The sequence below is a fragment of the Prinia subflava genome, chromosome 10, assembly GCF_021018805.1.
Source record: "Prinia subflava isolate CZ2003 ecotype Zambia chromosome 10, Cam_Psub_1.2, whole genome shotgun sequence".
Classification (NCBI taxonomy): domain Eukaryota; kingdom Metazoa; phylum Chordata; class Aves; order Passeriformes; family Cisticolidae; genus Prinia; species Prinia subflava.
In genome coordinates this window covers 22,048,078-22,069,748 of record NC_086256.1, presented here as the reverse complement: position 1 = coordinate 22,069,748, position 21,671 = coordinate 22,048,078, and the positions used below count along the sequence as shown (strand labels likewise).

General features: G+C 39.4%; 1 protein-coding gene across 3 annotated transcripts in view; it reads right to left on the bottom strand.

Moving 5' to 3' along the window:
* Nucleotides 1-21,671, bottom strand: part of DENND1B (DENN domain containing 1B) — a 152,735-nt gene that overhangs the window by 108,590 nt on the left and 22,474 nt on the right. For all 3 annotated transcript variants that reach the window (XM_063407695.1, XM_063407693.1, XM_063407696.1), the window contains exon 3: nt 2,916-2,959. In XM_063407695.1, the coding sequence (XP_063263765.1) occupies nt 2,916-2,959 (44 nt within the window). The remainder of the gene's footprint in view (nt 1-2,915; nt 2,960-21,671) is intronic.

Sequence of the window (21,671 nt, the reverse complement as noted above, 5' to 3'; positions counted from 1 at the left end):
TTTTCCCACACTGTTGAGATTATTCACAACATTTTCAGCATTGTCAAACTCATTTTTATAGCGCTAATGCCAGTACAACAGAAACTTGTAACTCTATGATGTCTGAAACAGAGTATTTCTTCTGGCTTTTGAGGCACTTTTTAATAAATACTTTCTTTGAAATGGTAGTGTGGCTCTTTGTACTTTGAATTCTAACCAGCATGAGCTCATTTTTCATTGGTAGTTTTGAATGTTATTAAAAAAAGAATTACTCCCACCTCAAAAAAAAAAAAAACCAACAAAACAAAACAAAAACAACAACCAAAAAAAAAAGAAAAACACTTTCTGAAACACTCCTGGCAAACAGAAGTATTTTTCATTTCCTGCCTTGAAGCATTACTTTTTTTCCTTCCCCATTCTATGTTGTTCTCTTTTCCTTCTTGTTCTGGCATCTGAGGAATTAGGAGAGAGAAAATAAGTGGTTTCCCTGCAGTCTTGTCAGATAAGGAAATCAACAATGAATCTTGCAAATTCTTTTGTGGTACCAAAACCGTGCCTTAGTATTTCCTTTACTTGACAGACTGTGAGTGATTATGACAAATCCCCGGTCTTGTCTTCCTCCTGACCAACTGCAGTTTCTACATCCCGTCCACAACAGATGAGATGTTTTGCAAAACATGAATTTGGAAAGTCAATATTTAAGCAAAAAAGTATACCAAAAGAAAGTTGACCAGCATCAAAAAAAATGGCAGGGCAGAAGATAAACTGAAGATTAGACATGAGTAAGCACTGGGAAGTTCAGACATACTTAGATGACAAATGCAAAAGAGAGGAGGAAAATGTCAGAATGGCTTAGACAAGTTTTCTTTGCATTGTGAAAGCAACAAAAAGGTGACATGATAAACTGTAGAAAAATTCAGGAAGAGAGGAAAATATTTTGCCCACTGTTATCACATCACTGTGCAAACAGACAGCCCTTCAATTTTAGGAAAGATGATTCTTTGGGATACATCCAAAAACTAACTCACACATTTTACATTTAAAATAGAAATGACTGAAAAACAGGACAGAGAATATTCTTCTTTTCTTTTTACCCCTTTTTTTTTTTTTTTTTTTTTTTTAACATTCTCCCCAGAACTTTCATGGAAATTAGCCCTGATGGTTTTAGTGAGTTTTTGGGTTTTAAAGAAATTAAATCTGGTGCCAACTCAGGTCTCCAATCCAAACCTACCCAGTTCAACATGCACACTCACATGTGCAGAGAAGGCTTCTGCTGATTTCACTTCATGACTTGGCTCAGGGGTTTCCTTTAGAAGCTGCTATATATTCTGTTTAAATCCAGTGGTTCTAACAGGAAAATTTCCCTTGCAAGGAGAAGGATTAAAATATGCAGTTTTCCAGGAACACAGGCAAATTACCTGCCACACCAGATTCCCCACACGGCTGAGACACAATGTGCAGGCACAGGTTTTTCAGAGCCAAGGCAGAGCGCTGCCTGAGGCCTCTGGTGTTTATAGATTAGGTATATCCATTGCATCTTTGTATGATTCCCCTCCAGTCTTTAGTGGGCTTCATCTTCTAATCATTTTTCTACACCAGCTGTTCTTTGAATAACCTTCGACTTGCTGAATAAGCTCCCATTTTTCTTCATACATAATTTCCCCTTCCTTTTTTTTTTTTTTTTTTTTTTTAAGACCAAGTCTTTCTTGGCAAAAAAGAACAAAAACAAACTAGAAAAAAAGAATTTAAATGACAATGAAGATGATCATTCTGCAGCCAGGATAATTACCAAAACTTGCTGAATGCCTAGCTGAGAACATATAACAGCACACTTTGCTCATTTGTCACTGTTTTACAGGCTGCACATTTCTGACTGATGCTATTCCCTAACCAGAAATCCTGCTTTTCATGTTTTTATATTTATTCCTTTCATCATGAATCACCTTATAGCTGTCTTTATAGACTCTTGTATTATTGATTTAAAAAAAAAAAAACAACAATTTATCAACATCTACTGTACAACAACACTTCCAGATCATCCATTGTGCTGATATTACCAATGAAGAATACATTTGCCTCAATATTAGTATAAAAACAAGAAGCAAAGAAGCCACTGAGACAGAGATATTTATTCTGTTTAGTTGCTTTATGTATTTTGTTTTATGAAAGTAAAAATACTTCCATCTAAGAAACTCTTGTAGAAGTTGCTGAAATAATAAAATTTAGTAATTTCATTAAAATTTAATATTAATAACTTTCATAAAATAGTCATGGGGCAAAAAAACCAATACACTAATTAATAGCTTGCTGTCACTACAAACAGTGAAATAATCCATCAGTCCTGTATGTATAAACTTTCCTTTGAGGATTAATTATAGATAGAATATAGGATTTTCATGCTTTCAGAATCAGTAACTTTAGATCAGCCTCTTATAAGGGTCTAAAGATTTTTTCCCCAAGCAAATAACTAGGGTATCTCTAAAATATTATTAAATAACTATCTAAAATCTTGCATTGAAAAGGATTAAAGGAATGGAATGAACTTGTTCTGACATTAAGAGGACATACATGAATAGCTCTTCAACTTTTTTGTTCTGGTGGTTTTTTATAGCAACAGTGTTTGGCAAAGTTTTATTGATATTTTTTTTCCACATTTTCAATCCCAAAACAGATAAAAACCCAACACGTCCAACAGGACCACCTGATAAAATACTCTGTATGAAAAATAAGGTGATACAGAGATTTAGCACGACATTCCGTGCTCTACAACTGCTATTGCATATTCCTGTCACAGAGGCAATCTAATCACCAAGCCACCAGTTGGGTGAAGACTTCCACCCTGCTATCATTAGCATCTGCCTCTCCACAGCTGAATAGAAGAGCTTTTTTATTATTATTCTAACATAAAAAAAAAAGTTCAATCTCATGTTTCCAACCTGGTCTCCAAAGTCCTCCGGGAACTTCCACAGTACCACTGGATCTGTAAATAATTGACAGACAGCATTAATCAGAGGCAAAGGAACAGAGTATTACAGTCAGAGTACATTAATATTAAAGAGAGGGTCAGCTTAGCGTCAAGATTTGAGGCAAGTGCAAAAACGTATCTAAAAACTAAGGAAGGTACTGGATTATTAAAAAGACTTATTTCATATTTATGAAACTGTATGTTTATTGTTTTACATATGGCAGCAGGTTATAATCTACCGAACTCTTTTCACATTAAATTCTTTATTCCTGGAATACCTCATTCTTTAAGCACATATAATTTTCACTTTTTAATTCAACTAAGAGATAAAGAGATAGAAAGCCTCTTTTCCAAGGAAAAAGAACAGAAAATTATAAGGGGAAAAGAAGGCCATTATAAAAGTACAGAAAAACATCCTTTGTGATTTTAAGGATAATGCCAACATTACCAGCATTCTCAAGGAAGAGTTTAGAAGAGCTAGCATGTTTCAGTATTTTCTGTTCAGAGCCATTTAAAACCAGCATTTCAATAATACCTCAAAGTTTTCATTAACCTCAAGTAAACTGCTAATTATAAAAATAATCCCTGTTATTTAGGCTACATATTAGTCTCCACTTAATACTGTTTTGAAAGCCTCTATCACAATGATGGGAACCATAACCTTTCAATAAAACACAAATTATGATCTTCATCCTGCCTCCCTCAAAGCTTTAAATCTCTTTTGATGCAAACCCTTTTTGAGGTGCTACTGTTACATGGGCACAAACACCCACTAATCCTCACAGGCTTCTAAACAACAGATTAGCAGCGGTGTTAGTCCATCTGCTAAAAGTGAAATTATCCATCTTCCTGCAAGAGACACCCGGGGCAGTGCCAAGGCCTGGAGCAGAGGCACAGCTCTCTAATTCCTGCTCGTGCCCCAGCCACGGCCAGGCAGATCCTCTCACCACTGACCACGCAGCCAGCAGCAGCTCGGGGTGCCCGAGGGCAGGAAAATGAGGGAGAAACACAACAGCAAGTGCAGGAGACACTGCCTGATGGGACCTGCCACCTCTCGTCTGCCTCAGGAGCTGCTGGATTCCTGTCTCCCAAGGAGCCAATGTCTGGGCAACTATTCAGGTTTCCACTTCAGGGTCTAACACCAGCACCGTGAGATAGCTCAGAAACTTCCTTCTCATTGCTAGCTTTGACATCAGAACCACAGGGTTCTGCATTTTTGGCAAAATACAGAGGTTTCTACTCTTCTTCAGGTCCCACATATGTTTGCTGGTGCAAACTGGAAATTTAATGAGAAGGGAAATGCCACTGCTGGTGTTGTCATTCCAGCTGCTGACCTCAAATCCAACTATTCAGCACGGAGCTGTTGCACGTGTACATTGCTGTGGGCCCAGCCACCAGGAGCTGGACACTGAAGTCCGCATTCCTCCTTCACCCCAGGCCAGATTTAAACCAACACAACAACAGACATTTCAAACGTGTTACAAAATTCAACTTGTTAATCAATTCAATGCAATTTAGACCTAATTTGTATCCAACTCAAATCTAAGTGAGAGTTTCAATAAAAATTGAGCTATTTGACTCTACTTGTTGGACAAGCTCGTTTTTACTCCTAAGAACATCCAGGAAGGAATTTTGCAGCCATTATTTAATAAAATGTGTTTATTTTGCCAGAGGAATCTTCCTCTATTACTATGGGGAGCAAGAACTTTTGAAGGCAAATACAAAATGAGATAAGATGCTTATAAGAATATAAGATGCTTATAAGAATATAAGAGCAAATAAATACAGGTACTTAGAACAGAGAACTTTTTTCCTCAATCTATTTTGTGTATATTTAAATTGCAAACAAATAGAGGAGTTTGACTATCCTGTAAGAGAGCTCTTGTTTTCATTCTAAATTAGCATCATAAAAAAGAAAGCAATTACACAATCAACAGTGATCCCTGACAAATCCAAGGAGTAGCAAGTATGGTAACATGTCAAATAGTCAATGTTAAGTAATCCATAAATTTCTTGCTAAAAAGCACTGAAAACTTGCAGAATCCAAAAAATACTTGAACAGAGCTTGTAAATCTAATGCCATATGTCCACAAATATTTCAAGCACGAATTTCTCTGCGAAAGAGCAATCCCTCTACACTCCCACGACCAGGTACTTGTTGGGGAAGCTGTAGCCCTGTCTGTCTCCTGCTGGCGCAAAGTGTCTCAGCTGCACCGAGCCAGATGAGGGAACTGACCGAGATCAAACCAGTTGTCTGAAACTTTGCAGGTCAGCCTCAACTAGATCAGTTCCCCAAAACCATTGGGTTTGCGCCAGAAAAAAAGGAAGAAAAACTGGGGAATAGGGAGTTGTGGTGAGAAGAAAGCAGGACTGCTTCATGCAGCAGCACTCCAGCACCAAGCATTTGCTACAGCTCGTGCAATACAAGCTGGCTACCAGCTGCCTCTAGTTCCATTTCTTATTACCCATTTCTTGTTCCCAGCTTCCCAAGTCTTGCAGCACCATTTATACTGCTGCTATTGCAAAGCCCAGTGTTGTGGCCTGCGAGGAGGTGAGGGGACTGCTCCGCAGTGAGGCCGGGCTGCTGGAGCATCGCCAGCCAGGAGCTTGGCAGCACCGGCCCTTCCCAGCAATGAAGCCAGGCAGATGATTTTGGCAGATGTGAAGTACAGCTACATGAGAAACATTTAGTACAGTGAATGCTTTAGCAACACAGTAACAAAATCACCGGGGTTTCTGAAATCAGACAGAAATGTGATTTCTTTCCTTCACTGTCCTTAGAGCAAATATAACTGCCAGGCTTCAATATAGGAAGCAGATCACAACAGCAAAACCTCCAGGTATTATTTTAAAAGGTCACAGTCATGAGTGAAGTACAAGAATTAAGCAAAACTTTGGGTTTGGGGTCAAAACATGGGTAAAATTTACACATCAATGAGGTGCCAACAGAGCTAACAACATTTCACAGGGCCGCCCTTTATCTGCAGGCAACAAGACCAACAGCTCCAGTAAGTTCTTTTGGTGCCCTGATATTCCGACAGAGAAAAAATCCTAAAACTTTAATTTAGTGTCCTGCTCAATTTGCCATCTTCACTTCATACTAAGGCTCTCCCATACTACTTCAATCTCACTTGAAATGGTAAAAACAAATCTAAAGTAAATTTCATTTCACTCAACTACATGTGTAACAACATGTCCTTTCATATCATGAAAGGATATTTATATCACGAGAGGATTATTAAATTCATGTGATCTAAACAGGAAGAACAATGCTTTTAATACTCCTTTGTGAAAATAAAAAAGGGCCAACATTAAAAAAATATTCCTAACTCAATCCAAGAAAAACATTCAGTGCTACACTCAGCAAAAATTACATGCCTTCAAGACTTGTCCAACTGCTTTGAGCTGGGTTTTGCAGCTGTTATTACTGGCTTTTAACTGGTTATTTTAGTAGGTACTTGCCATACATTTATTAAGTAAGAAAAGCTGATGTGACTTGTGCTTCAAAAAGAAAAGTCACTATATTCTTTTTATGCCTTTACTCTCTGAAACCAAACCCTAACACCTATAAAAAGCCTCAGGATTTTATGATAATTATCCAAGTCTGGGATTGGAGGGTTTTTTCCAAAAGATTCTGTTGGTTTCTGCTTTTGGAGCTAGGCTCAGGAAGCATCTGACACATCTTTGGGGCTACTTCTCAAAAGGGCTGCAAGGGAAGAAACAAAAGGGTACTGATTCAGAAATAAAAAGAGAAAGTATAATCCAATTCTGCAACTTTATGCACTCTATCTCCAGGTTTACAAAGACTGAATTTTCTTTTCCCTGAGGATTACTTTCCAGATACCCTGTCTGATCTGGCAATGTTAGGTCAATTTAATGCTGATTTTATGGGTGAGAGGATGAGAACTGCTCAGCAATAGCTGTTGTTGTAGTCAGCTGAGGAACTACTGAATTTCTCCTCATTCACTTTTTCTAATAGGATTTTCAGGACAAATGGTTTGCACCAATTCTAAGTAAATGTAGTAGTAAGAGGAAATTGTCAAGTGTACACATAAAACTGTGTGGTATGTGTATAATTCTATATACTGTTGTATGTGTACATGGATAACATGTGCAAACACATCCAGGACATAAATCCCAGCACCTGCCGGTAACACTTGAAAATTCCTTTGCTAAATATCCTACAGCAAGGGAAAGGACATCTCCCTTGGTACAAGCCAGATGAGAGACAACCCTGGAAAGCCCTGCTGAGGTCCCAAAAGAGTGCAGTATAATTACAAAAAGAAAAGCAAGCTACATGCAATGCTTAAAAAAATAGTATTCAAGATGTTGTCATCTAGAACTGCTCCAGAAGACAAAGGCAGGCAAGTATGACACCCACTAAGACAAGAGGAGAACATCTGCAGATCCTCAAGGTAATTTCTCTCCAAAAACCTATTCCTGTAGAGGCAAGATCATAAAGCATGTCATCTGTATTTTCAGGAAAACAACTTTAACACAGTTTACCTTCTGTAACAAATCTAAGAAAATACAAAGGTACTATTTCCATGACAGAGTAGATTAGAGAAGCAGTACATTCTAAACTATGAAAAAAAAGAGAAAGCTTTCTGAGTTGTAACTTTCTCAAAAACTGACAAGTTAAATACACTCTAAAAATACTCTTCATAATTGTCAATTTTGCAGATTATAAATGCCACACAAAAATACCATAAGATAAGGTAACTAGCACATTTTCAAATTTTGTAATGGAACAGAAATTACAAACACATGCTGAGAAAGATCATCTCAGGTAAGTCTATTGGATGGCAACAGAATATTTCAGACAGGAAAACACAGCTAAGATAAAACGAAACAGATTAATTAAGTAGTCCAGTGTTCTGGAGAGAGGAAGAATCTTCATCCCTGTTGGCTGAACTGAGCAGAATAGACAAAGAGACTGCCAGGCAGAGTTGGTCATGCTTGGGACAGAGGAAAGGACTAGACAACTGCTCAGGATTCCTCCAGTTGTATTTTCTGTGATGCTGTACAGAATTTCATTGGAAAAAGGCTGTCAGTGCAGAGGGGAAAGAAGAGACTGGGGCCAGGAGTTAAGAGGGTGGGAAAGAAATATAATGAGGAAAAGGAAGGCAGCAAAGCAAAGATTATTGCAGACTGTTCTTACTTGTCTGGAAAAAACAAGTGCCACATTTTTTTCCTTACGTGAACATGAGAATGTAATTAATAAATCTGAAATTATCTATCATTATCTCAGGGAACAGCTTTATAAACACACATTTAAGCAATAAGCAGAATGGATTTTGTTAGACTAAGTAGTTTTCAGCAATAAAAAATTAGTTCTCTAAGTTATGTTATTGTTCAAAAACAAAGGTCTCTTACATACTTAAAATAATTTTCCAGAAACACTCAACAGTAATTCCCGTGATGTTTTTGTATCAATGTAATATTTAATACTCAACCAAATCACTACAACAGTGATTCAGAAACAAAATAAGAAATGAACCAAAACGTGCAACCCAAGGGTTTTTACAGATGAAATCATCTGATTAAAAAAACAGTATTCACATAAAAAAATAACTTCTTGCAAAAAAAGACTTCTGTATATCATATTAAAATTTGCCTGTTAACAGTTTCATACATGAAGTGCCAAAAATGGAGTAGAATGGGAGGCCCTGCTGCCAGAAGATCTGGGTGCACAGTGGTCTTCAGCTCCCTGCTTTGGGGGATCAAAGTGGAGTACCAGCCAGCAGCAGGAGGAAGAAGAGCAGGATGGCATGGAAAAGAGGAGAAGAAGGGAGTTACAGTATTTTCCAAGCATCAGTAGTCAAAAAAAATGAACAAGAACAAAATACATTGAAGAAATTTGATTTTTAAAAACTGAAACTAAGGAACAGTCCCTAACTTCTTGAGCCTGTCACATTAAAGATAATATGCAAATGAAGGTGTCACTACAGAAAATCCCTTAAGTCCACTTTTATACAAATCACGTGGCAAAAGAAAACATATTTACAAAGCTGTATCAAGTCTTAACAATCCAGGACCTTCAACTCTTTTACTCACACTTTACTCACAAGTGTGCCTTCGTTGATTGCCTCCACAATTTCAAACAGTTCCTACTTCAGCAGACAGCAAAGGAACAAGACAAAAATGACAACTTCATTGACAACATCAGGTACAGAAAAATGTTAACAACTTCCAGTAATTATTTTTGCCAGGTTTTCCTGCTATATATGAATACACTGAGATTCTTCAGGGTCTCTAGGTGGGACTTGCCTTTTAAAATAAGCCACAGCATGGCCACAGCACAGCAGCCCAGTGTCTCCTGTCCCCTCTCCCTCACCCACACCAGTGGTCTCTGCCTTGTCTTCAACTGACTGTAAAGTTTATGCCCCATTTTGAAAAATTATTTAGGCATTGAAGGTACCCATCTCACACTGGCATCAAAGGTGATGTTTGGAGTTCTTCTGACATTTTTTCTTACAACTTTTCTCATGGAAAGTAAAGTGTAAACTAAATGACAACAGAGTCAACAAACAACCTGAAATACTGACCTTTGGGAAATGGAAAATGGAAAGCAACAGATTACTAGCCTCAGTTACAGTCACCTCAGCTGTAATCTGTATGTCTTTGTGACTGCACATTTGCCAATCAGAAATGTGATTCTTGTATCAGCTTCAGAAACATAATTACCAAGATCTGACTGGCAAAATCAAAACATCTTCCTTCCATGAGGAATCTTTTCCTAAGGAACTGTTTTTAACTGTAGTAATAACACCTGCAATTGAAGTAATTTCTATAGGACATATGCCTGAAAAATGCTCCCAGTCACAACTAGCACAAATTACTCATGGACTTATCAATTGGCTCAGAACTTAATTACATCTTCCTATAACCACATAATACTTAGCAAATGATTTTAGGATACCAGTGCTCACATCATGAGCACATCATTTGTAGAAATCCAGAATTTTGTTTCTAATACACGGGAAAAGAAATGTACAGTCCATATCTGTAAGAGTCACTCAGCCCTTAACAAAAACCACACACACATACACATCACGATCTTCCCTACTCCCCACAAAAACCACTCGCATTTGAAGTCAGTGGGTCCAGCTCAGTCAGCCCCTCTTGGCGTCACGTCACAGCAACTCCACAGCTTTGAGGTGCTGGCCATTGCTGAGGCATTAGCAGCTCAGCAGCCAGTCTGAAGTGTGAGAATCTGACGTGTCTACATCGCACTGCAAAGCCACACGTGAGATCTGCTGATTGTACAGTTCATCACAGAATTCTTTTCAATTATTTCTACTTTTAAACTGACATGACAAAGGTTCCTCAAGGTTTTCTGAAATGTGAGAACACTGTGCAAATACTGACCTCCCAACTGATCACGTACAAGGCTCAGCCAAATACACTGTAGAGAAGCAGGACTTTGTCAGGTTTTGGAACCAAAACTTCCTCCAGTCTTTCAGATTTCCCTGTCTGTAAAGCACTTGAACTAGGAAATAAGTACTTCTTCCCCTTTTACAGGCAGGGAGATGGTTAAAAGTTCTAGCCACAACTTGACATCTCCTTCAGAGCTGCGGGTCAATCCCTTTTTGCTCAAGAATTTGTCCCACTGAAGGACAGAGCAGTAAGTCATTTCAGCTTACTACAGACAGAAAGAAAGGGTCCTTTTGGCTGCAATGCTATTAGCCATGCTTCAGGCTAAAACCTTAATCAGGGTGAGAGTTCATTGCACAGACAGTGCACAGATAAATTGAGTATGTTCAGCCTTTATTTGGTCTCTTCACGAGATAAGCAGGGGTTTCTTTTACCTGATAAGTCTTTAGAATGACCTTGTAAAGTATAACAACAACTGTATGCCTTTAGAAGCTGTGTTATTCTTAATTTTCTTACTTCAAAGTTGTAATAATGAGTGAATCATGAGAACAAGGATGGAAGAACTAAGGCAGCAGAAGAAGCAAGTGGGCACCACGTCTATCTCCAGTCATTACTAATGTTTAGGGAGGGATTTCAAAACAAAGTACTTTTACTGTCCCTGGGTCTCTTGTTCAAAGAAATTTAAAGGAGACAGGCTGTGCTGTGATCTATTGAAAATAACAACCAAAAAGAGTAAGACTAAGAGCATTCACCTTTGCAACTAAACACAAGTTTTACACCCTCCCCATAAGAATGAAAAAGTAACTTGCCACACCCCCTTCCAAACAGACATTGTGCAGGGGTTTCTTCATTTTAAATGAAGATATGGGACTTAAAGTTGTTAAAAAATATTGTGCGTTACATGAAATTTTCCTATATTAGGAAACAAGCAATGTTGATTTCTAGAAAAATCTAGAAAAGTTCAGGTACATTATTACCAAGCAATACGTACTAAGTAAATTTGGAAGAAGCAAAATTCCTGCCCTGCCAAGTACATTAGGGATGGACCATCACTTGCTCTCCCATATCAGTGATGTCTGATCAAAGACAACCATTTTATCTCACACACTACACTGCTATATTTGCCTTACAGAACCCTCACACAGTGCATATAGAAAAATCAAAAAGCTTTTGGCACATGACAAAAACTACATCTCAGCAATATGGATAAATGAGTTACTGCCTCCTGAATTACTCCAAGAAATACAAATTTGGTATCAGCTTGGACATGAAACCAGGAATATATGTGACCCTGTAAAGCAAATTGATTGATTGCAGAAAACACAGAGTGATAGCCAAGCCATTTTTGACAGAAATTTTCCAAAAATAATACAAAGAAAACCCACCTTACATTAGAGTTAAAATGCCTTAAAAAATAAATTAAAACAATAAAAAAACCAAAATCTTAATCCTTTGGCAAGTTTTTTTCTCTAAGCACAAGTTAGTCCAGTCTTTAGCTACTTCAAGAAAAAAAGAGTGTTGCAGGGGAACTCCCTCTTGGCCAAAGATGGTATCATGACTGTGTATTTACATCAGTTCTTGCCTGAACAGTGCAGCAGCATTCCTTCCACTTTCCGCTGGTGAGGACCACATCCTGGGCACAGCCCAGCTGTTGGTACTTGACGGCACAGCTTCCCACTAAATTATGCCCCTTGCCTTAAATACTGACTAGCACAAGCAGTAAAATGGGATTACTCAATAATTAACAGGTAAGTAACTACCTATTACTCAACAACTTATAGGGGCAAATTACCTAAAGGCCAGAGCAATAGTGGAACACATATTATCTTGGAAGAGCAATCCCACTAACACTGTCTTTACAACCAAGGACAGGTACAGGAATAAGGGTTTAGATTCTTTTTTCATTGTTCTAGTCTAGATTATTTATGACATTTCATTTAATTAATACAGATACTACTGTATCATATATTCACCCCATCTGTATGATTCTCCTAAGAAACAAGACTAGGAATTATGCAATGTTATTCTGCTCATGTGTGAGAAACTAAGTTTGAAAAGCATAGTTTCAAATTCTTTATCCTCTTTTCATTCTCCAATTACAAATAGCATTTTCTACATGAAATTCAAACCTTTCACATTTTGCTTGCTGGCTGTGGTAGGAAGGTATGGAAATAGAGCAGCACAGGAAACACGACCTGGCCTGGAAGATTCCTACTCCTCTGAACATCTCCAGCACTACAACTGAAACATATCTAACTTCAAAGGCTATAATCGTATAAACCAACATTTCATAATGTTATATATGTAAATTAAAACAATCACAAACTTTAGCTAAAGCTCTAGAATTCTAACAACCACATTGGTTAGCCATAGCGTACATATAGTTTGCTATATATGTAAACAGTTCACAGACTTTCATTTTAAAATATGTATTTTCTAGCATATTCTGATTCAGTGTTCATTTTCATCTCTGTTGTTCATGACGCATTAAGCCAGAACAAAGATGAAGGAGCACTGATCAATAAGCACAAATCTTTTTTTGCCTTTCCTTTCCATCTTATCCCAAATCTATTTTAATATCATCAGGGGGAAAAATAAAACTCATCAGTCACCTGATGGAGTAATTCAAAACTTAACCAAACAGGGCTAATGGGTGAGAATTGAAATGAAAACACCTTGACAAAGAAAGCAATTTCTTTTCTTCGCACTCTTCAGAAGCTGTGGGTGACCGCTGTAATCGAACCATCAACGGCGAGGGGCCATCTGTCCCAAGGGCCCTCCATGTGAGCAAGAATCAGCAACAAAATATTTCAGAGGCTGGCCCACATGCATTGAGCCCTGATAGGTCTATGGCAGGCAGCATGCAGCTGAAAAGCAGTGTTTTGACGTTTTTCCCATACCAATCCTTAAAAGTCAACACTAAACTTTTGATAAGAGCAAAATACATAGAGCAGGTTAAGTGGTTGCTTACAGAAAGATCAGTGTTGCACCAACGGCTGAGATCTCCCCTGTCATGAAGCACTCATGCTTTAGTATCCAAGAGCCATGCTCAGAAAAAGGCTACAGAAAACAACCTTTACACTTGCATTTATGCTACGCACCCCTTCTAGGATCTGGTTTTGCAGTTAATGAAGATATACTAGTCTTATATATATATCTTATATACTTACCAAACCACCCTCACAGAATCACCAAACGTTGGGTTTCTTCCACAAAAAACAAGCAAAACATTAGGAAAGGGTCCACCAGACATTTCTAAGGCAGCAACCACACACAATGCATGCTGAGACCCAGGGGCTCAGGAAGAGGCACCATGGCTTTGGCACCTGACTTCCCAGGGAACACAGATCATTCTGATCCCCACCAAGGACCTCCCAGAACTGGAGAAGAGGCTGTATTTCACACCCCTTCCAGGGATAGTCCCAAATTGGGCACTTTTCCCTTACTAAGCCTTTTAAAAGAGAACACCATGCATGGCAGAAGGCTAATGCAATGTATTTCTTCAGCATCTTCTAACTGAAAAATATATTGATCTTCCAGTAAAATAAACTCTGACACAGCCGCAACTCTCCGCGCCCTTCTCTCCATCTGTTTCAAAACTCTGAAGAGTCACAAAGTGGATGGAGAGGGAAGGAAATCTGTTGCTGTTGTTGCTGTTGAGCTGCATTAACAATATTGGTCCCTCTCTGCTTCAGCAGAGGTTGAACACAGACCCAGCCAGCAGCACAGTGCACTGGGAATTAGAAGCAGCACACTGTTTTTCAGTCCCGCCAGTTAGCTGTTGCGTGATTTCAAGTCAGTTATTTCAGGTTCCCTAACATCATGAGGTCTTTGAAAAAAAATTTTTTTTTTTTTTTGATTCAGAAGAAAGGGCATTAAAAAAAGGACTTTTCCATGGGGGCCAAGTTTAGTAATTTTAAAGCACAAGCCACACAAATATATAAAACAAGTAAAGGCAAGACAAAGGGTTTTCTCACAGGTGTTTACAGTTACCCAGTTCAAATTTCCAATTACGTGTTGGAGAGGGGTCAGCAAAACCAGAGATGTAAACAGCAACCTGAAATACATAAGGAGGCTGTACCCAAATGGTCTTGTGTCCTGCAGCCCTTGAGGCATGAGATCTGGGTTCTGAGTTAATAATCTCAAAGCACATTCAACAATTAAGAAACTCTGCAGGACGGTTCTCGGTATCACATAATTCAGTGAATAAACAGAATACTATTTATTCAGAACAGCAAAGTGGGTGATGTAGATGCATGACTTCAATTTACATCCCATTACAAAGTAAGGTGATGTGGTTAAAGTGCAATGCTGTTTTATCTTACAAAACCTCAATGCCTGATGCCTGCTTTGTCTAGTGAAACCTCAAATAAATCATCCAGAAAATAGTGAAAATTAATTTAACAGTGTGATAATAGCAGACAATATATTTCACTCTAATAGAAAAAGCTAAAGTTCAAAACAACACACTGCACTCGCATGGCCCATGAGGGGTCAGAACTCAACACATCCTTTGTAAATTGAGCCTTTCCAGAAGGCAAGGTCAGAAGCTGCCTTCTCCCATTTCAGCAGTCTGCATTAGCTGTTCGAAAAGTACAAAAACTTTTTTGTCAGAAGCAGTTCCTTCAACAGAGGCACCCTGCGAGGTAACACGGCTCCGCTGGTGGGTGGGAGCCCATCCCAGGCCGGCTGCTTTGCTGGTTGGAAAGCAGGACACACCAGCCAGGCACGGCAGGCCCCAGCTGGTCCATCACCACTCACAGAGGCAATGCAGCAGCCCAGGGAGCGCTTCCCACCACGCAGAGCAGAAAGGAGAAAGAAAACAGCCCTGTGCACACTTGGAAGAGCAGTGGGGAGTTGCTGATGGGAAGACAAAAACTACAGGAAGAGAGCATTGCAAAATGATGGGTCATCCATATGTCTGAACTCAACATTTCTGCCTCTTAAGTAATCAAGGTCTTCATTTTACTTTCCTTAAAGCATTACAGCAGAAAGAAGCGAGATGAGGCCAGGGAATGCATGAGTAATGCCTGTGTATGCACCATACAGCAGTCAAAAGAATTTGAAAGGTGAAAAACGATATTTTTACTATTGATGTGAAAGAACAAGGAAACACTTATTAATAAATTAACAACAGCATAAATTAAGGTTATGTCTCATCTGAAAATATCAATTTACCAAATAAATCTGGTGCTAATATTTCCAAATGCACCTGTAGATCTGTACAACAGTAACATCTGTCTACACACAGAATGCACAAGGAGCTAAAATATACAGCACTACATGTGACATTATGCACTCTATTACATTAATCTCTATGCAGATTATTCATAAAAAGTTCTCCTCTCAACCACAGCCCTTCTCTCACTGCCCAAATTCTCCATGTTAGTGTTTGCATGGAAGGGTTTGATGCCACTGGAAGGGCTGTGCTATTCTGGCTTCCATTTTCTACATGCTTCAGCTTCTTTTTGAAGAAGCAAACTGATTAAACAAACCTCAGGTTTCCTACAAGCCCCACATCACTAATGACTTGTAGTCACTTCACCCCCATGCTCTGCTGTCCTCCTGCACCTTCTCCATCTCCACCAGTAAGACAGTGCTGCTGCCAGGGCTGCAGGTTTGTCACTGGAAGGCTCAAGAGGAGAGCTCAATGGATCTGTACAGTTTGGTAACAACTTGGTAACTACATGCAGCTTTTCTTTTTATTCTTTGTTTTGTTTCTGAAAATTAAAGACATTCACCTCCTGGAGCACTGCTGAGCTCTTTAAAAGTATGTAAGAACCTAGATCAGTACAGTGTACAGTTGGAATCAATGCTAAAAGCTAAAAGCAAAATTATTTCTGATCTAAGGAAATTCAGGTCATGACTGGATGAGCCTAAGAAAACAGTACCATTGTCTCACTGGTCATTTAACAGGAAAATAAAAAGGCTAAGAACACTAACACTTAATCACAGGTGTCAACCAAGCTTCATTAGAGGTGCAAAAGAATTTTTGGAGGAAACATTAAAATATTTTCAGAGAAGCCAGCTCCTGCATTAAAATACACTATGCTGCAGCATAAAAAATAAAACCAATCACGACCCATGCACAAACACTTCTCATCAAGAACAATTCAATATGCAGTTAGAGAAATCAGAAGTTGCTTTGCTTTAAGATACCTAATTCTATTTTTTTATTAGTAAGGACTAATCATAATCCTTCATGCTGAAAATTTCATAATCAATGGGATAGAATGCACTTGTAAATTATGTCTATATAAAATCAGGTAGCATCTTTTTTAATTCATTGTTTTTATAATTAGTAGAAAAACTTCCATGGGATATGAAAATATTGCTGCACTTTTCAAGTACAAAGACATATATTCCTTCTTAAGCATGCCTCAGATAACTCCTCTCTTATCATGAGTCTTCCATAACTCTGATAAACAAAATCTCTGAACTTTCCAGAGCAGGGAAAAGCCCTAATTTCTCAAAATACTACAAATAGATTTCAAGAATCATGGATGTGTAAATATCACATCTGAATTTTAACAAGTTATCCCAAATGACTTATTATTGCATAAATTTTTCACTCCTGTCAAGCCACAGGGGATTAGGCAAATTCCATAGAATAACATTCTGCCTAAAACTGTAAAGCGCATCTCCTTTCTTCAGGGCAAATTCTGTTTAATGTATTTATCAATGGTTTGGACGAGGGGATCATGTCCACCCTCAGTAAGGCTGAAGATGAAACCTCGTTGCGCAGCAGTCTTAGGCAGCAGTGCTGATCTGCTGGAGGGCAGGGAGGCTCTGCAGAGGGATCTGGGCAAGCTGTATTGAGGGGCTGAGGCCAAGAGCAGGGTTCAACTAGAGCAAAGTGCCACGTGCTGCCCTTCGGCCACAATGACCCCATGCAATGCTCCAGCCTGGGGCAGAGTGCCTGGAAAGCTGCCTGGTGGGAAAGGACTTGGGAGAGCTGGTCGGCAGTGGCTGAACAAGAGCCAGCAGTGCACAAGTGGCCAAGAAGGCCAAGGGCATCCTGGCTTGGATCAGGAATAGCGTGGCCAGCAGGAGCAGGGAAGGGATCATGCCCCTGCACTGGGCACTGGTGAGGCAGCACCTTGAACTCTGTGTTTGGTTTTGGGCTACTCCCTTCAGGAAGGACACTGAGGGGCTGGAGAGTGGCCAGAAGTAATGGAGCTGGCAGAGGGTCTAGAGCACGAGTCTGATGAGGAGCAGCTAAGGGAGCTGGGGGTGTTTAGCCCAGAGAAAAGGATGCTCTGGGGAGACCTTACAGATCTCTGGAACTGCCTGTCAGGAGGGTGTAGCAAGTAAGGGGTCGGTCTCTCCTCCCAAGTGACAGGACAAAGGGAAATGGCCTCAAGTTGTACCAGGGGAGGTTTTAGATTAGCTATTAGGGAAAAGCTATTCATAGAAAAAGTTGTGAAGCACTGGCACAGGCTTCCCAGTGAAGTGAGAAGGTCACAGTCCCTGAGAGGTATTTAAAAGACGTGTAGATGTGCGTTGGAACATGGATTAGTGGTGGAGTTGGCAGTGCTGGGTTAAGGGTTGGACTCAATGATCTTAAAGGGCCACTAAAGAAGAGGTTTAGGTTCCTTTTCAAGACTGCAGAAGTAATTATAGAGGTAAAAAACTCTCTGTCTTATTTTCCAAACTTTGACAGAATATAGTTAAAGGTGCCTACTCTAAAATACATCAATATTTTGACTTCTGGTGCTTTCCCAAGGGCAAAAATGTCAGTCATTTAGCTTGAGAACACCACTGGATGCCATCAAATTTGAAAAACTGAAAAGATTGCAATTCATGAAGTGACAAAACCTAACCCATTAGGAGCAAGACAAAAAGACTATAAAAGGTTCCTCATTTTACTTTCACTTAATAGCTAGGGAAATCATCTCCTCATGTAATTCCAGCAAGAGCCACGATCCTAAGCCTTTCATTTATGACAATGAACTAAACAAATCTGCATGTTTAACAAGGTCTCCACTAAAATGCTGTATTTTAAAATCAGAACCCAATAGAGCTCCTAAGGAATCCAAAAAAATGAAGTCTTTTTTCTCACTTGAACATGTGTCAGATCATGGAAGTGCATTTAGTACCACCTTTCTGATAAATTTACCCCTAAAATATTTAAAAAGAGGAAAGATGGATGTCTGTGAAATTGAGAAACAAAAGATTAAACTCGGCCAAGGGTCAGAGGATGCACAATGTCTGAGGCAGTTCTACTTCCAAGCACAAATAAAATCAAGCCTGCACCTAAATATATTTCCCCGAGTGCTAAGAGGCCCTGGCACTGACTTGCTGAGGAACACTGCTGGTTCCTGATCTGCATGCAAGTGGCCTAAAGCTGTCTAGGTCATAAGCAAATGTTTGAAGATGTGACATGTGAAGAGGGTCAACAACAAAGCCTAGCTTTAATCCCTTTGTGTAAAGCAGGAAGAGGAATTTACCTCATATACACAATACATCTATGTCCAGTGAAGTATAAAATGTCCAGAGGTGCACAAGCAAGGCATTATGTCTTCTCTGCTTTCTTGCATGCTGGGAGAGGCCGGGAGGGAGGTGAGCAGGGCTTCTCATGGGCTGGATGTAGTGAAGCACAAGGAATGGCTGTATGCCAAGCAGGAGCTTTAGTGCACCAAGGGTATTAATCACTGTTGGTATCTTCTCCCAGCCTGAGCCAAGAGTAGAACAAGCCATTAGTCCAAATGGCTGGACCTGAGAATATGGGAGGCTTAACTATTAGTTAACATAACTTCCATCATTTCTAATTGGATTGTGACTAAATTCCCAGCACTGATAATACCAAAATGAGATCAGAGGGGAAAGCCTCCATATTCCCTTTGCACAAAGATTGGAAACAGCTCTCCCCTGCTGTTGTACAATAGCACTGACCACCCAAAGATCCACAGCTTTAGCTGAAAGAGACCCATCTCACTGCCTGTTGAGCACGTGTGAGCATGTGATTACTGTGCTGCTTCTTTACAAATTTCAAAAAACAGCCGAGAAACAGTGCAAAGAGTTAGAAGGCCAAATACTAAATTATGTCAATCTACACAAAGGAAAATTAGAATAAAATTGTAATAACCTGGAAGAGCCTGATACAGGTTGAGGAGGAAGAGAGCAGAGTGTCTGTGCTTTTCAAGACTGCTGAAGGATTTGATTTTGTTTTGGGGATCTCTTTATCAAGCATTTAAGAGAGAGCTATGTGAGTTCCAAGCTCTGTAGCAATGCACAACTAAGCCAGAGCACATCTTCAGACTTCCTTGCAGCCCATCAGAACTCCTGTAACCATTTCTGACACTCATTTGCTTGACCCATTTCTGATAAACAAAGAATGGAGTACTTGAAGTATTTTTCTCCCTTGTTCGTCCCATTCTTTGCTGGTCTCTTGTTTTGTAGTCAGAGGTTAAACTGCTGACCTCTCACCTTCAAGGCAAGTTTTTCCCCCCTTCCATAAAAGGTTTTTCACAGTGTGCAGCACTCGGATTAGCCCCTATCCCCCTGAACAAAAGCTATGCCTTTGTACCCCTGGTTTGGGCATGGAGTCCGTACATCAGAGGAAGCTGCTCCTACTTACCATTCACAATAACGATATTGTGAGGCCCCTCTAACGCCTCGTCTCTCAGTGTCTAGACTTTCACCCAAGCAGCCAGCAAAAAGAAAATCCTGTAAAGCACTCAACTGAAAATTAACTATGGTATCCTGTTGTGAACCTGATGAAGACGTTATTTGAACATACGGTAAAACTTTCCATTGTTTAACATAAAGATAAGAGAAAAACTTTTAAAGCCCTGAGGTTTAAATAGTCATAGGGATCAATTAACTCATGGGTCAGTAAACATATTTTATAAGCAAGCAGCTATTGCTTATGTGTGTCTTTAAAATAATACACAGATTATTAAATTATACCCAAGAGCCCAGCATTCTGGATATTTGCAGAGCCTAATTTTATATTCACTATGGATACACTAAAGCAGAACTCAAGACATACAAAAAGAATTGTATTCCAGAATTAATTGAAAGCATAGCATCACTACAGCCCACTGTCACAGTTATCTTCAGCAAATAAAATAAAAGAAGTATGGCAACAGAAGTATTTTATGCCTTGCTGTATGAAACAAGACCTATAAGGAAAACTGTGGGCAAGACAAGGTATCTAGAGAGTGCAAACAAACCATTGGATTTCTGGAAAAACAAACAAACAAACAAACAAACCCATTGCAGTGTCTTGTATTCTGTTTCTTTGCAGCACTTGCATTGCTGTAGCATGAATAATCCACAGTAGCAGGACAGTTCACTGAAGTGGACTAACACTAATAAAAATCTATTCTTCCATCTTGAGAAAAAAAAATCAAAGCAAGTAGGTCAGGGGAAAAAATGTATATCTGAACAATATTTTAATGTTTGAATAAGCATATGATATATTTTGAAACTCTGGAAAGAATTTATTATTGCAGAAAAACTGATGTTTGCATCTTCTTGGAATTCTTACAACCTCTCTTGAGTGTGTACTTGGAAAGAATTCCCTGGGCTTTGCTAGCAGAATAAGGCACAGCTGAGGAAATGCATCTCTCTCATCAATTTCCCCAATCTGTTTTGAAAAGAGAGCCAGAGTGTCTCAAAATAAGAGGCAAACAAATTGCTGTCTGGCATAGGTTGATTGATTGGGGGAACATGGGGGGTGTGCTAGGTTTTTGGGGGGAGGTTGTTTGTTTTTTTAAAGTATGTTTTGTGCTGAAACAAGAAAGTGTGAAACCATCCTTGTCATAACAGAAAAAGCCAAACAACGACGTTTGTCCTTTACCAGCACCCCACAGTGCCTGGTCATGGCAGCAGCATGCAGAAAGCAATGGGATTTGGGAGCGTGGACACAAATGCAACAATCCAGGAAGGGCCTAACAACAATCTCAGTCCTCTCAACAGGCAAACAAGGTTGGATTTGCAAAGGAAGCAGAAATGAGGAGACAAGAACCTTCTCTGTCTTCAGGAGTATCAGACATCAGGCACATGCTACCCTCTGCCACACAGGTCAGTTGTGCTTAGGAAGTATTTTAATGTTCCTTGTAAAAAAAAGCCCACACAGGATAGCTGTCAAACCTAGAGACTGCTAGGATATTAATCTCTTTAGCTCTAAAAGTACTTAAGTCAACTTGTGATGTTTTAGGCACCGAGATCTTTCCAAAGACTGCCTGGTCTGCTTCCCAAGGAGAGATGTACTGCACACTGGAGTCTCTGCCTGCAGCACCTGCTGCACTGCCACCGGAGCACAAGCACCTCAGGTTTGTACTGAACTATTTCTACTTGGAGATACCATGCATAAACCCCATCAAATTACCACTAATCTCCA